Here is a 17682-nt window from a genome sequence, read left to right on the forward strand (position 1 = left end):
TTGTGTCAGATGATTGAGTTGGAATGTAATTCTGCATCTGTTAGAATTGTCAATCTGATGATTGAGTTGGAATGTAATTCTGCATCTATTAGAATTGTCAATCTCTTGTTTCAGATGATTGAGTTGGAATGTAATTCTGCATCTATTAGAATTGTCAATCTCTTGTTTCAGATGATTGAGTTGGAATGTAATTCTGCATCTATTAGAATTGTCAATCTCTTGTGTCAGATGATTGAGTTGGAATGTAATTCTGCATCTATTAGAATTGTCAATCTCTTGTTTCAGATGATTGAGTTGGAATGTAATTCTGCATCTGTTAGAATTGTCAATCTCTTGTTTGAGAAGATTGAGTTGGAATGTAATTCTTATCTATTAGAATTGTCAATCTCTTGTTTCAGATGATTGAGTTGGAATGTAATTCTGCATCTGTTAGAATTGTCAATCTCTTGTTTGAGATGATTGAGTTGGAATGTAATTCTGTATCTATTAGAATTGTCAATCTCTTGTTTGAGATGATTGAGTTGGAATGTAATTCTGTATCTATTAGAATTGTCAATCTCTTGTTTCTGATGATTGAGTTGGAATGTAATTCTGCATCTGTTAGAATTGTCAATCTCTTGTGTCAGATGATTGAGTTGGAATGTAATTCTGTATCTGTTAGAATTGTCAAGATGATTGAGTTGGAATGTAATTCTGCATCTATTAGAATTGTCAATCTCTTGTTTCAGATGATTGAGTTGGAATGTAATTCTGCATCTATTAGAATTGTCAATCTCTTGTGTCAGATGATTGAGTTGGAATGTAATTCTGTATCTATTAGAATTGTCAATCTCTTGTTTCAGATGATTGAGTTGGAATGTAATTCTGTATCTGTTAGAATTGTCAATCTGATGATTGAGTTGGAATGTAATTCTGCATCTATTAGAATTGTCAATCTGATGATTGAGTTGGAATGTAATTCTGTATCTGTTAGAATTGTCAATCTCTTGTTTGAGATGATTGAGTTGGAATGTAATTCTGCATCTGTTAGAATTGTCAATCTCTTGTTTGAGATGATTGAGTTGGAATGTAATTCTGTATCTGTTAGAATTGTCAATCTCTTGTTTGAGATGATTGAGTTGGAATGTAATTCTGCATCTGTTAGAATTGTCAATCTCTTGTTTGAGATGATTGAGTTGGAATGTAATTCTGTATCTATTAGAATTGTCAATCTCTTGTGTCAGATGATTGAGTTGGAATGTAATTCTGCATCTGTTAGAATTGTCAATCTCTTGTTTGAGATGATTGAGTTGGAATGTAATTCTGTATCTGTTAGAATTGTCAATCTCTTGTGTCAGATGATTGAGTTGGAATGTAATTCTGCATCTATTAGAATTGTCAATCTCTTGTGTCAGATGATTGAGTTGGAATGTAATTCTGCATCTGTTAGAATTGTCAATCTCTTGTGTCAGATGATTGAGTTGGAATGTAATTCTGCATCTGTTAGAATTGTCAATCTCTTGTTTCAGATGATTGAGTTGGAATGTAATTCTGCATCTGTTAGAATTGTCAATCTCTTGTTTGAGATGATTGAGTTGGAATGTAATTCTGCATCTGTTAGAATTGTCAATCTCTTGTTTGAGATGATTGAGTTGGAATGTAATTCTGTATCTGTTAGAATTGTCAATCTCTTGTTTGAGATGATTGAGTTGGAATGTAATTCTGTATCTGTTAGAATTGTCAATCTCTTGTTTGAGATGATTGAGTTGGAATGTAATTCTGTATCTATTAGAATTGTCAATCTCTTGTGTCAGATGATTGAGTTGGAATGTAATTTTGTATCTATTAGAACTGTCAATCTGATGATTGAGTTGGAATGTAATTCTGTATCTGTTAGAATTGTCAATCTCTTGTTTCAGATGATTGGGTTGGAATGTAATTCTGCATCTATTAGAATTGTCAATCTCTTGTTTGAGATGATTGAGTTGGAATGTAATTCTGCATCTATTAGAATTGTCAATCTCTTGTTTGAGATGATTGAGTTGGAATGTAATTCTGCATCTGTTAGAATTGTCAATCTCTTGTGTCAGATGATTGAGTTGGAATGTAATTCTGCATCTGTTAGAATTGTCAATCTCTTGTGTCAGATGATTGAGTTGGAATGTAATTCTGCATCTGTTAGAATTGTCAATCTGATGATTGAGTTAGTAATTCTGCATCTGTTAGAATTGTCAATCTCTTGTTTGAGATGATTGAGTTGGAATGTAATTCTGTATCTATTAGAATTGTCAATCTCTTGTTTCAGATGATTGAGTTGGAATGTAATTCTGCATCTGTTAGAATTGTCAATCTCTTGTTTGAGATGATTGAGTTGGAATGTAATTCTGCATCTATTAGAATTGTCAATCTCTTGTTTGAGATGATTGAGTTGGAATGTAATTCTGTATCTATTAGAATTGTCAATCTCTTGTGTCAGATGATTGAGTTGGAATGTAATTCTGCATCTGTTAGAATTGTCAATCTCTTGTGTCAGATGATTGAGTTGGAATGTAATTCTGCATCTGTTAGAATTGTCAATCTGATGATTGAGTTGGAATGTAATTCTGCATCTATTAGAATTGTCAATCTCTTGTTTCAAATGATTGAGTTGGAATGTAATTCTGCATCTGTTAGAATCGTCAATCTCTTGTGTCAGATGATTGAGTTGGAATGTAATTCTGCATCTATTAGAATTGTCAGTCTCTTGTGTCAGATGATTGAGTTGGAATGTAATTCTGCATCTATTAGAATTGTCAATCTCTTGTTTGAGATGATTGAGTTGGAATGTAATTCTGTATCTATTAGAATTGTCAATCTCTTGTGTCAGATGATTGAGTTGGAATGTAATTTTGTATCTATTAGAATTGTCAATCTGATGATTGAGTTGGAATGTAATTCTGTATCTGTTAGAATTGTCAATCTCTTGTTTGAGATGATTGAGTTGGAATGTAATTCTGCATCTATTAGAATTGTCAATCTCTTGTTTCAGATGATTGAGTTGGAATGTAATTCTGCATCTATTAGAATTGTCAATCTCTTGTTTCAGATGATTGAGTTGGAATGTAATTCTGCATCTATTAGAATTGTCAATCTCTTGTGTCAGATGATTGAGTTGGAATGTAATTCTGCATCTATTAGAATTGTCAATCTCTTGTTTCAGATGATTGAGTTGGAATGTAATTCTGCATCTGTTAGAATTGTCAATCTCTTGTTTGAGAAGATTGAGTTGGAATGTAATTCTTATCTGTTAGAATTGTCAATCTCTTGTTTCAGATGATTGAGTTGGAATGTAATTCTGCATCTGTTAGAATTGTCAATCTCGTGTTTGAGATGATTGAGTTGGAATGTAATTCTGTATCTATTAGAATTGTCAATCTCTTGTTTGAGATGATTGAGTTGGAATGTAATTCTGTATCTATTAGAATTGTCAATCTCTTGTTTCTGATGATTGAGTTGGAATGTAATTCTGCATCTGTTAGAATTGTCAATCTCTTGTGTCAGATGATTGAGTTGGAATGTAATTCTGTATCTGTTAGAATTGTCAATCTGATGATTGAGTTGGAATGTAATTCTGTATCTATTAGAATTGTCAATCTCTTGTTTCAGATGATTGAGTTGGAATGTAATTCTGCATCTATTAGAATTGTCAATCTCTTGTGTCAGATGATTGAGTTGGAATGTAATTCTGTATCTATTAGAATTGTCAATCTCTTGTTTCAGATGATTGAGTTGGAATGTAATTCTGTATCTATTAGAATTGTCAATCTGATGATTGAGTTGGAATGTAATTCTGTATCTATTAGAATTATCAATCTGATGATTGAGTTGGAATGTAATTCTGTATCTGTTAGAATTGTTAATATCTTGTTTGAGATGATTGAGTTGGAATGTAATTCTGCATCTGTTAGAATTGTCAATCTCTTGTTTGAGATGATTGAGTTGGAATGTAATTCTGTATCTGTTAGAATTGTCAATCTCTTGTTTGAGATGATTGAGTTGGAATGTAATTCTGCATCTGTTAGAATTGTCAATCTCTTGTTTGAGATGATTGAGTTGGAATGTAATTCTGTATCTGTTAGAATTGTCTATCTCTTGTGTCAGATGATTGAGTTGGAATGTAATTCTGCATCTGTTAGAATTGTCAATCTCTTGTTTGAGATGATTGAGTTGGAATGTAATTCTGTATCTGTTAGAATTGTCAATCTCTTGTGTCAGATGATTGAGTTGGAATGTAATTCTGCATCTGTTAGAATTGTCAATCTCTTGTTTGAGATGATTGAGTTGGAATGTAATTCTGTATCTGTTAGAATTGTCAATCTCTTGTGAACATTTTAGTCCCACTGGCAGTTTATTTACCCAGTTAGTTTTATCATCAAACAAACAGCATGTATTAAAATGTTAGCATTCCTTTTGTTCAGTACATCCATCAATAAAATGAAAGGATTAGCTCAATACATTTTAAATTATATGTATGTTTGGGGGGGGGGGGGGGTTGTTGGTGGTGGTGGTGGGGTTTTTTTTTTGGGGGGGGGGATTGGGGCGGGGTATTTCGGGTTTTGTTTGGGGTTTTTTGTTCTGTTTTTTTTTTTTAATATATATAATTATATAGACCATGGGTACTTGGAAACAATAACATCCATCCTCTTAGTGATTATAAAGGACGCGCCCTTACAAGACCCTTACGCTGGTGTAGACGAGGTACTGCTGACTGGACCCGCCCTTACAAGACACTTACGCTGGTGTAGACGAGGTACTGATGACTGGACCCGCCCTTACAAGACACTTACGCTGGTGTAGACGAGGTACTGATGACTGGACCCGCCCTTACAAGACACTTACGCTAGTGTAGACGAGGTACTGCTGACTGGACCCGCCCTTACAAGACACTTATGCTGGTGTAGACCAAGTACTGCTGACTGGACCCGCCCTTACAAGACCCTTACGCTGGTGTAGACGAGGTACTGCTGACGAGGTACTGCTGACTGGACGCGCCCTTACAAGACATTTACGCTGGTGTAGACGAGGTACTGATGACTGGACTCGCCCTTACAAGACACTTATGCTGGTGTAGACGAGGTACTGATGTCTGGACCCGCCCTTACAAGACACTTACGCTGGTGTACACGAGGTACTGATGATTGGACCCGCCCTTACAAGACACTTACGCTGGTGTAGACGAGGTATAGGCCGGATTCCTTGATGACGTAGGTTCCGTTCTCGTAGAAGTCCGCGGGGGAGTAGATGTTTCGGTTGTTCTTCACCCAGTCCGCCTCCTTCATGAAGCGGAAGTTCGTTTCTGTTGAAAATAAACAAAATAAGGAAATTGGACTTTAAAATACACCTAATGTAAAATTGATCAATGAAAATGCAAGTAAACTAGTAGTAGTGTTGGGGGAGGGAGGATAGTGTCATAAGGGTTACTGGTTCCGTTTTGTTATTGTCTGTGGTGGTGTTTTTTGGTGGTGGTTTGGTGGTGGTGGTGGTGGTCGTTATCGTCGTCGTCGTGTTGGTGGTGTTTGTGTTGGTGGTGGTGTTACTGGTGGTGATTGTGGTGTTAGTGGTGGTGGTGGTGGTGATGGTGGTGGTGGTGGTTAGTGGTGGTGGTGGTGGTAGTGGTGGTGGTGGTGGTGGTTAGTGATGGTGGTGGTGGTGGTGGTGATGGTGGTTTTGGTGGTGGTGGTAGTGGTGGTGGTAGTGGTGGTGGTAGTGGTGGTGGTGGTGGTGGTAGTAGTGGTGGTTTTGGTGGTGGTGGTGGTTAGTGGTGGTGGTGGTGTTAGTGGTGGTGATGGTGGTTTTGGTGGTGGTGGTAGTGGTGGTGGTGGCGGTAGTGGTGGTGGTGTTAGTGGTGTGGTGGTGGTGGTTAGTGGTGGTGGTTTTGGTGGTGGTGGTGGTGGTGTCGTTAGTGATGTTGTTGTTGTTGTCGTCGTTGTTGATGATGGTGGTGGTGGTGTTTCAGTTTAGTCGGGCTTTTTTCATGGGTTTCGTTGTTGTTGGTATTGGTGGTGCTTGTGGTGGTGTTGTTGTTGATGGGTTTCGTTGTTGTTGGTATTGGTGGTGCTTGTGGTGGTGTTGTTGATGATGATAATGCTCTTGTTGATTATCATGTTTCATAAATATAGTAACTAATGAATTCAAACGCCCTTCACTACAAACATCATCAAAACCAAACATATTTAACAAAATACTATCATTATCCACTGCACCATATACAAGTTTAACAATCTATTCGTTTATAAGTACTTGGATACCCGTATATCTGTATTAAATATCTGTATTATTACATAATATATTGATGTGCGTGATTGTATGTGTTTGTATATGTGTTTGTGAATGTATTGTAATTAATGTATTTACTGTCAACCATCTTGTCACGTGTATATAACAAAATCTTTATGTATATATTCCTCCTATGCCGTTGTGTAACTGCCCGAGTGTAAATAAAGTCTTGTCTTGTTGTTGTGTTTGCTACTACTGCTGCTACAGCTGATGCTGTTATTAAAATTATAACTTTCCCTTCAGTGGCGTGTTCAGGAAGCCAAGCGCTCACGATTAATTTAACTGGTACCATTCATCTTCTATCACATCAAAGTTAATTAACGTTAGGAAAATAAACCAGTCTAGCAAGCGACTGCGATCTCTCGTTCTCCTGAACATGCCCCAGGCTTCTCCAGCAGAAATCAACTTAAAACTGTGGAGGGAAAATAGCGTTAAACGGACTGTGGAAACAACAGTTACTTTGAAGTCCAATACGTAATATTGTTCCTAATTGGAAGTCGTTAAAATAAGGTTACATGTATGGACTTGGATTTTGGAGCTGGACGATAATGGTGGGAACGAAGGTAGGATGAATTATTTAATTTCGCTCGAATATTTGTATCGTATTCAGAAATGTCATACTCGCATACGCATATTAGTATACACGCACGCAAACTGTATACATGCACGCAGGCATACTGACGATATACATTCAAACGGACAAACTGAACTGTTTCTGGAATCATGTTTACAAACATATAAAGGCTTGCATATCGTTTAGATCATCAATCGCCTTTCTTTCTTTCTTCCTTTCTGGGGTGAGCAGGGGCGCGGGGCGTGATACTAATGTAATATGGTTTCTTTTTTCCTGGGATAGGCAGGGGCGTGGTGCGTGATACTAATGTAATATGGTTTCTTTTTTCCTGGGATAGGCAGGGGCGTGGTGCGTGATACTAATGTAATATGGTTTCTTTTTTCCTGGGATAGGCAGGGGCGTGGGGCGTGATACTAATGTAATATGGTTTCGGTGACGTCGATAAACAGAACTCTTGTAATGCAACCTTGTATTACAATCTCGAAGGAAGTTCATATGTGACAGCAAGATTGATATTCGGGGAGATAACAGACCTGTATTACACTTTGTTTTTAAAACTGGGGGTAGACAACAACCAGAGCTGATCGTGTTTCCAAAATGGCGGATTTCTTAGCTGTAATTTCGTATGTCATTAAGCATTAACCACAGGATGACATGGCCAACATGAAATGCCCGTCTAATTATGTATTAAAGCATCACATGTGCATTATCACAGTTGCAAGTGCCATATTTTGCCATTTCTAGATCCCTTGTTACTAATAGCTAAAGAATAATGAATGACACGCATGATGTTTGCGTAATTAACGCGAGAAGATCAACATTGCAACGTGCTGTCACTCGGCGTAAACAGTGGGTCACAAATGTAGAAAACGCGAGAAGATCAACATTGCAACATGAATGTAGAAAATAGTTATAAAGGTTTTGTGATGGTTTGGGCTATTACAACGAAAAGCAAGTTAAAACCATTTGCAAGTATAACTTAGAAAAAGATTCAAGTTAAAAAAAAAAAAAACTAGATGGACGGGTGGATAAAGCAATGCAGTAAACCTATACTTGTATATAATACTTGGTTTTTCTTAACATTAGTATTATAATTTTTTATTATTTTCTTTGTTTTTACAGATAATCGTTTATGGGTAAGCTGGTAAAAGGAATAACATGTTAATATAATGGAACAGTGGTTCTTAACAGAGGTGGACGCTATGGGCAGTGTGGTGGAGCATTAATAAAAGCCAGAAATGTCCAGTTAACTTTGAAACATCGGTCATAAATCTCATAAAATGTCAAAGCTACGCTAAATGTATAAGCGTATACAATCCGGCATCATTCGTGACAATCCGTTGTGGTCCGTACCAAACTGTACCGATCCATAGCGATCCGTAGCGACCCGTAGCGCTCCCCGTTGTCAACTAATCCCTGTCCTTAATAATCCTTGGTTTATCCGTCGAAAACCGTAGTTAAACCGTGGTGCATCCGTAGAGGACCGCGGTTAGACTACTATCCGGCGTCATCCGTAGGGGACCGCGGATAGACCACTATCCGGCGTCATCCGTAGAGGACCGCGGTTAGACCACTATCCGGCGTCATCCGTGAGGTTTTCATCCGTCGTGGATCCGGCCAGACGATCCTTGACAGTGTGATTGGGGCTTTAGGCGGGAATAAGCAAGTAATTCGGTTTGTTAAATTTCTCTGGTTGAGTACAAGATGTAGTTCCAGATTTCGCATGCAGGATATTTCTGTCTTGGACGAAATACTTGGACCACATGCGTTAAATTATTTCCAATCCAACCCAATTCCCTGTATTTGATGAATCTTTAAATTATATAAATTACTTTTTGATTTGGTGAAAAAAAATTCTGAATAATAAAGAGAGCGTTTGGGAGTACAAGACCGATTGTCGGCATGTCTTACACAGAGCTTATTGCGAGCGCTTGCAATTGCTTTTCTCTCGTCGGAAGCGGGATAGACAAGGGCACTGCTTACCCCTCCTAAAATTTGAAGAAAATTTGATGTGTGACTATTGTCATGAACTACGGTTATTTGATGTGTGACTGTTGCCATGAACTACGGCTATTTGGTGTGTGACTATTGTCATGAACTACGGCTATTTGATGTGTGACTATTGCCATGAACTACGGTTATTTGATGTGTGACTATTGCCATGAACTACGGCTATTTGGTGTGTGACTATTGCCATGAACTACGGCTATTTGGTGTGTGACTATTGCCATGAACTACGGTTATTTGGTGTGCGACTATTGTCATGAACTACGGCTATTTGGTGTGCGACTATTGCCATGATCTACGGCTATTTGGTGTGTGACTATTGCCATGAACTACGGTTATTTGATGTGTGACTATTGCCATGAACTACGGCTATTTGATGTGTGACTATTGCCATGAACTACGGCTATTTGATGTGTGACTATTGCCATGAACTACGGCTATTTGATGTGTGACTATTGCCATGACCTACGGCTATTTGATGTGTGACTATTGCCATGACCTACGGCTATTTGATGTGTGACTATTGCCATGACCTACGGCTATTTGATATGCTTGAACGTTAATTGGATATAAGCACGAAACTAATTAAAAAGAAAGAAAGATGAGTACATTAGAGAGTGATTAACAGGAGTAATAAGAATAATATTGGAACCAGGCCCGACCAGTCAAAAACCACTGCACTAGTAGAAGCCATTATTAACACATTTACTGTTTATTTCGATCGTACGGTTTCTGCATGCCTTTCCGTCCCATTCTTTGAAGTATTTGCATTTGACACCTGAAAAAAGAAAGGAAGGAAAGTGTGTTTAACGATACCGCAGCATCTTGCTAGTCTCAGACTACCAACTGCCAGCACAGAGTTGGCCAAGTTTCTGCTGTCGCGACTTCTACGACTGTCCAGTTGCTAGTCTGAGCGCTCTTACAACTCGATTCTCGTCGTATAACTCATTAGTTGTTAATCTGAGCGCACCCGTCTAAAACGAACTGTTTTATTTAACGACGCACTCAACACATTTTATTTACGGTTTTATGGCGTCGGACATATCGTTAAGGACAACACAGATATTGAGAGAGGAAACCCGCTGTCGCCACTTCATGGGCTACTCTTTTCGATTAGCAGCAAGGGATCTTTTATATGCACCATCTCACAGACAGGATAGCACATGCCACGGCCTTTGATATACCAGTCGTGGTGCACTGGCTGGAACGAGAAATAGCCCAATGGGCCCACCGACGGGGATCGATCCCAAAACGACCGCGCATCAAGCGAGCGCTTTACCACTGGGCTACGTCCCGCCCGCCACCCGTCTAAGTCGGGAGTTGTGGAAATTACAAGTTCACCGTCAAGTTGGCCAACTTCGTCGTAACATTTGACAGCCTGAGCCCAGCATTATCCAATATTTGGCTGTTTAGTGTCTAACGTGGTATGTTGATGCCTGGCTTAAAGGCCACGCCACACGATACGAGTGCCTCGTACGACAATTATTATTGTCACCATAGACGATTGCATAGCAACGGGTGAAATCGTAATGTTTGTCTTGTCAGAGTCATCTGTTCTCCTACGAGGCACTCGTATGGTGTTGCGTCACCTTTAGGCCCAACACACACCAGAGTTGGGTCTGGGTCTGGGTCTGGGTCTAGCGAGTATGGTACCAGTAGGAAAAGAAACGTACTAAATATAACAGACAGAGAGCAATGTATAGCCTTCAATGGTTTTGGAGCATGTGATCCCAATCTGATTAAAATTAGCTCTACTGGTCTACCAGTAGATCTAACAGCATTGCGTGGACTCCCATGTCCAGGTGACATTTAATCTATAAATAACAATTTAAACATCGACCAATTACACTCTGCCTTTTATAGCGTTATTCGGGAGCATACAAATTCTAAAAATATCTGGCGAGACTATTTATGCAATAGGCGAACTTGTTGGTTTATTTCAACGTTAAAAAGCAGGGGGAAAAGTGTAGTAATAAACTCTGGATTGTATACTAGTATAAACTGATTTTATGGCTATACCATCACGGGGTTTTTTGGGGTTTGTTTTTTTGTCTTGAAACAAATTTTATATAAAATTTTATATTGAAATTAGTTTCCGGCATACTTCGTAATTCACCCGAATCATTTCGTATACCCTCAGCATAATCCCGAATGTTTTCAAATTATTTTCAAATCACTGGCATGATTTTACAGGTAAGGTTTTGATTGGTCGAATGAAAGGTCAGCTGGACATGAGCTCCAACGGGCTGCTGTTAGATCCACAGGTAATAATAATTAACCAGTGAGGCTAATTTTAATTAGATTGAAGTGATCCCTGCCCCCGATCTACCCCCCTTCCACCCGCCCCCACGCCTCTGTGAGGACGTGGCTAGAGAACACTCAAGTTAAATTTACTGAAGCATTTTGTACAGTATGAGAGCATTGTATAATATATTATCTGAGTGGGCGGGTTTGAGTGGAGGGGGGAGATGAGGGAAGGTACCCCTGTACCTTCTATTTCCATACCCTCTCCAAACTCCTCTTCCGTCTTGTCTCGCCACAGATCCGCCGTGTAGTGCGCTGCTCTTATGGTGGGCTGTAAGAAAAACAAACATTGTACTTTCTGTGAGACTGTCAGACTACCAACTGTCACGGCGGAGTTGGCCAACTCGCCGATCTCTCGACTTCTACGACTGTCCTGTTGCTAGTCTGAGCGCTCTTACAACTCGATCCTCGTAAACAACTCCTACGACCGATCAGTTGGGAGTTGGGAAAATTACAACGCAGCCGTCGAGTTGGCCAACTCCGTCGTGACAGTTGATAGTCTGAGCCTAGCATTACAAAGCAATTCAATGACTTATTTCCCAATACTGTCGATCTAATTACTAATGAACAGGCGTCATAGTTCCCGTGTTTGATCTAATGAATACATGTATAATAAATTATGACATCATTACTGGAAGTGGCTGGAGTTTAAAAGCAGGACCGTGTTCACACTCAGCTGGCAGATGATGGTCAATATGTTTACTTTTAAGGCAAAACAACCGAAAACAAAAATCATAAGTAGTTCGTTCGCACTCGTACCCAATTCCCCGATATTGTTCACACTCGTAATGTTTGTTTTGTTTAACGACACCACCAGAGCACATAAATCATCTACTATTGGATGTCAGATATTTGGTAATGTTATGTATATTAATGTTATTGTGACATATTTCGTGGGTTGTTTTACTTTTTTTGTTTTGGGGGGTACGGGGGGATTTAGTTGTTTGTGTATGCTTTGTTTTGGGGGATTTATATCTTGGGGGTTGTTTTAGAGGGAGTTGCTAATTGGTTTAAAGAAATATTTAGTTTACTCTTTTCGCTGGTGCATCTTTGATAGCCTGACTCAAACGGATTCAAATGTGTCCTTCATTTGCCGTGCCTTGCGGTACCGTGCCGTGCCTTGCGGTACCGTGCCGTGCCTTGCGGTGCCGTGCCGTGACCAGTTAGTGCGGTGAGAATGTGTTATTTGCAAATATTTCGCTGACGACTGACTATTGATATCAATAATATTAAAGTTAATTCAAAGATATGAAAAATGTATACTCACTGCTGATGCCGCTTCACCTGTAAAGTAACGGTAAACTCACGTTTATAAATCTGCGTACGTATGTCTGTCTGTGTGTATGTGTTTATCAATATACCAGAGAATAGACTTTGCTGCTTTAATTTAGGCTATACATTAATTAATTTATTTATTTATTTATCCTTTTTTAAGTTTTACTTTATTCTTTATTCTTTATTATTATTATTAATATTATTATTATTATTATTATTATTATTAAAATGTCAAATAATAAACTTACCCGGGAGACCTTGTGGTCCAGTGGGTCCTGGTGGGCCTCGTTCACCTTGAATACCTTTAAGAACAAAAGACAAGACAACTTTGCTTCAATAGTCCAGGCGTCGATCTAAAGAGGTTGACGTTGCTTTTTTTTACTTTGCATTTAAACATATATTGACCCGGTAATCTCAAGGGTTCAAGGGGTTTCGAGCCCCCTCATCATCACCCCCACGACACATCCCCCTTCCATCCCCCCCCCCCCCCCCCCCCCCCCCCCCCCACCCCCACCTGCACACGCGTCTTCACCATCTGTACCACCACTTCGCTATTACGGTTAAGGCTATATGCAAAAAACGCGTTTGATAAACTTCCCGGGCCGTTTTTTTCTTAATCGCAGGTGTTTAAGCATTGTAAAGACCTAAACCGGTTTTGTAATTTGGGATGTGAGAGGACATAGATATACACAGATTAAAACGCAGGTATTTATAGATAGCCAAGCTGTTAGACATGGGGCAGGTTGAGTCAGTGTTTGAAAATTTGGTTATGAGCTAGTATAGTAATAATAGAGTTGGGCAGGCACGGATCCAGGAGGTGGGGGGGGGGGGGGTCTACATTCAGCTACTTAAATGGAAGTTGTATATTAGCGGTGAATGCACTATTAAAAGTGGAAAGAAAATCTTATTTTTCCGACGTGAGCAGGGGATCCTCCTCCTCCCCCCGCCCCACTGGATCCGCGCCTGTTTTGTTTATTTTCTCAATTTTCAAATTAATTGTTTGTTTCGTAACTTTCAAAATGGTAGATATAAATAATTCTGCATCTGCCCTTAGTCTTGGTAACCATGACAACTAACCTTGTGGTCCTTGTCTGCCCTGCTTGCCTCGTTTTCCTCGCTTACAACCTTCAATAAACAAACAATAGTCATTGAATCTGAGGCTATACATACACGAACTAAGCTTACAACCTTCAATAAACAAACAATAGTCAATAGTCATTGGATCTGAGGCTATACATACACGAACTTAGCTTACAACCTTCAATAAACAAACAATAGTCATTGGATCTGAGGCTATACATACACGAACTAAGCTTACAACCTTCAATAAACAAACAATAGTCATTGGATCTGAGGCTATACATACACGAACTTAGCTTACAACCTTCAATAAACAAACAATAGTCATTGGATCTGAGGCTATACATACACGAACTAAGCTTACAACCTTCAATAAACAAACAATAGTCATTGAATCTGAGGCTATACATACACGAACTAAGCTTACAACCTTCAATAAACAAAGAATAGTCATTGGATCTGAGGCTATACATACACGAACTAAGCTTACAACCTTCAATAAACAAACAATAGTCATTGGATCTGAGGCTATACATACACGAACTAAGCTTACAACCTTCAATAAACAAACAATAGTCATTGAATCTGAGGCTATACATACACGAACTAAGCTTACAACCTTCAATAAACAAACAATAGTCATTGGATCTGAGGCTATACATACACGAACTAAGCTTACAACCTTCAATAAACAAACAATAGTCATTGGATCTGAGGCTATACATACACGAACTTAGCTTACAACCTTCAATAAACAAACAATAGTCATTGAATCTGAGGCTATACATACACGAACTAAGCTTACAACCTTCAATAAACAAACAATAGTCATTGGATCTGAGGCTATACATACACGAACTAAGCTTACAACCTTCAATAAACAAACAATAGTCATTGGATCTGAGGCTATACATACACGAACTAATCTCTAACGAGTTCTCTACCGACCAAAAATCGTAATCGTAAACAGTCAGTAGATATAAATGCACTGTGTGTCTGTCTGTGTGTGTGTGTGTGTGTGTGTGTGTGTGTGTGTGTGTGTGTGTGTGTGTCTGTCTGTGTGTGTATACCTGTGTGTGTGTGTATGTATGTGCGTGTATGTGTGTATGTATGGCTGTGTGTCTGTGGGTGTGTCTGTGTATCTGTGTGTATGTCTGTGTGTGTGTGTGTCTGTCGCTGTGTGTGTGTGTGTCTGTGTGTGTGCGTGTGTGTGTCTGTTTGTGTGTGTATGTGTGTCTGTGTGTATGTCTGTGTGTGTGTATGTCTGTGTGTGTCTGTGTGTGTGTGTGTGTGTGTGGGGGGGGGGGTGATCCCACGTGTCTATGGGCCAGTACTTTACGGGTGTAGTTCGTCTTAAGGTGGGTTTATACTTTTTACGCCGTCACACGCCGTTAAACGCTAGCACACGCCGGTAAACGGCGACTACCGGCGAAAGCCAGCGCATCGGTTTATACTTTCACGCCGTCGAGAGTCGGCGTGTAGCGGCGCTTAACGGCGTGAACATTTTTCAAAGTTCAACCGTGTTGAACTTTCAAGGTAAGCGCTGGAAGACGTCAGCTATTCAGCCAATCAGAAGTAGTTACGTCATTTCACAACACAGCACTGGGTCACTGTACAGCAGAATGGAGAACATTGACGAACTTTTAATAAACGAAATACCGGGATATAAGTGTTTTATATGTATATTAAGACCCCCGGACCCTGTTCAAAGTATAACATTAAATCGCCTTGGTTTTCATTGGCTTCAAGGATCTTAATACAAAAGTCGAGCAGTGTCCCTTTGGCTCTCTAAATAACACAAGACGGCTGCTGTTTACAACTACGAGGTGAAGTGCCACCTCGTCGCTTATATCCACCATCTTAATATTTGTTCAAAGTTCAATTTTACCGTGGAGTCTTGAAAAAAGGTCGGCGTCTGCGAGCGTGTACGTCCGTGTGTTTATACTTGGACAATGGCGCTTAACGTCTGCCGTCACTCGCCAGCTCACGCCGTCAACCGGCGTAGCGTTTACCGGCGTGTGCTAGCGTTTAACGCCGTCTGACGGCGTAAAAAGTATAAACCCACCTTTACAAGATCTTCCCTTGACTCGGTTCTTCCTCCGGTGGTGTTTTCTCGGTTTCCCTTCTTCCGTCGTCTTCGCTGTACCCGTATCTCGACGAACTCTCTCGTGGTGAGTGGAAAACTGAAGTGTCTGAAAAAACAAATGATAGTATGTAGTACAGAATGATGCTGCTGATGCTGCTGCTGCTGATGATGATGATGGTGGTGATGATGATGATGGTGGTGGTGGTGATGATGATTGTGGTGATGATGTTGGTGATGATGATGGTGGTGGTGGTGGTGGCGGTGGTGGTGACGATGATGGTGGTGATGATGATGATGGTGGTGGTGGTGGTGATGAGGATGACGGTGGTGATGATGATGATGATGGTGATGATGATTGTGGTGATGATGGTGGTGATGATGATGATGGTGGTGGTGGTGGTGATGATGATGATGGTGATGATGATGATGATGGTGGTGATGATGATTGTTGGTGGTGATGATGATGATGATGATGGTGGTGATGATGGTTGTGGTGGTAGTGATTATGATGATGGTGGTGATGATGATGATGATGATGGTGGTGGTGGTGATGATGATGGTGGTGGTGGTGATGATGATGATGATGGTGGTGGTGGTGGTGATGACGATCATGATGGTGATGATGATGGTGGTGGTGGTGGTGATGATTGTGGTGATGATGATCATGATGATGGTGGTGGTGATGATCATGATCATGATGATGATGATGGTGGTGGTGGTGATGATGATGATGGTAATGATGATGATGATGATGACGGTGATGATGATGGTGATGATGCTAATATTGATGATGATGCTGATGATGCTGATGATGATAATGATGATGGTGATGGTTGTGATGATGATGACGATGGTGGTGGTGGTGGTGATGATGATGATGATGACGATGACGATGGTGGTGGTGGTGATGGTGATGGTGGTGGTGGTAGTGGTAGTGGTATAATGGCGGTGGTGATAGTGATGACGACGTTAATGATAATAGAAGGTATACGGATGCGCCTCCAGAACAATATTCAAAAAAGTATTATTTTTAGTTGACAATTGCCTTTTATTTTTCTATTGTACCAATAATTTTCACCGCGGCAGAAAACGCGGCGCCCATCGCTGACACTCATGACCCACAGCAATTTAGGGTGCTGCTACGGCAATTGCAGTCGGTGCCACTATTAAAGATAAAGTTTGTTTTGTTTAACGACACCACTAGAGCATATTGAGTTATTAATCATCGGCTGTTGGATGTCAAACATTTGGTAATTCTGACACTGTAGCGGGTTTCCACTACAGTTTTCCTAACGCAGCAAGGGATTTTTATATGCATTTTCCCAAAGACAGGAAATCACATACCACGGCATTTGATCAGTTGTGGTGCACTGGCTGGAAGGAGAAAAAAGAACAAGCAGTTGAGTGGATCCACCGAGGTGATTTAATCCTACGACGCAAGCACCTCAAGCTCGCACTCCACCGACTGAGGTAAATCCAACCCCGTGTCGCCATTAATTTATTATCATTTCAGTCAGTCTAGTTTCCGTTGAGTTTAATGTTTCTCCCTCTTTTAGTGAAAGAAAGAAAGACATGTTTTATTTAACGACGCACACAACACATTTTATTTATGGTTAAGGACCACACAGATATTGAGAGAGGAAACCCGCTGTCGCCACTGCATGGGCTACTCTTTCCGATTAGCAGCAAGGGATCTTTTATATGCACCATCCCACAGACAGGACAGCATATACCACGGCCTTTGATATACCAGTCGTGGTGCACTGGCTGGAACGAGAAATAGCCCAATGGGCCCACCGACAGGAATCGATCCCACACCGACCGCGCATCGAGCGAACGCTGTACCACTGGGCTACGTCCCGCCCCTGGCCTTTTTTAGTGATGCCAGGTATTTTGTAAATATTGGTCAGAACAAAACCTTAAAACAGTCATTAATTTGTGGCTAAATATAGCATGGTCACCATCTTTCTTTCTTTCTTTCTTTGTCAGTTGTCCGCAAAGAATTATACAACAAAATCCTTAGAGTGTTGAATGTGTATAAAATAGTGACGTCACTAGTTAA

General features: G+C 40.1%; 1 protein-coding gene across 7 annotated transcripts in view; it reads right to left on the bottom strand.

Moving 5' to 3' along the window:
• The window catches only part of LOC121368831 (ectodysplasin-A-like), a 35699-nt gene that overhangs the window by 11148 nt on the left and 6869 nt on the right, over positions 1-17682 (bottom strand). For 2 of the 7 annotated variants that reach the window (XM_041493579.1, XM_041493606.1), the window contains exons 2-8: positions 15600-15726; positions 13532-13579; positions 12703-12756; positions 12447-12463; positions 11366-11450; positions 9585-9653; positions 5184-5314 (exon numbers count right to left, since the gene is read on the bottom strand). In XM_041493579.1, the coding sequence (XP_041349513.1) occupies positions 5184-5314; positions 9585-9653; positions 11366-11450; positions 12447-12463; positions 12703-12756; positions 13532-13579; positions 15600-15726 (531 nt within the window). The remainder of the gene's footprint in view (positions 1-5183; positions 5315-9584; positions 9654-11365; positions 11451-12446; positions 12464-12702; positions 12757-13531; positions 13580-15599; positions 15727-17682) is intronic. The other 5 variants (XM_041493592.1, XM_041493600.1, XM_041493587.1 and 2 more) reach the window with 5 other exon arrangements.

This window comes from Gigantopelta aegis, chromosome 1 (assembly GCF_016097555.1).
Source record: "Gigantopelta aegis isolate Gae_Host chromosome 1, Gae_host_genome, whole genome shotgun sequence".
NCBI lineage: Eukaryota > Metazoa > Mollusca > Gastropoda > Neomphalida > Peltospiridae > Gigantopelta > Gigantopelta aegis.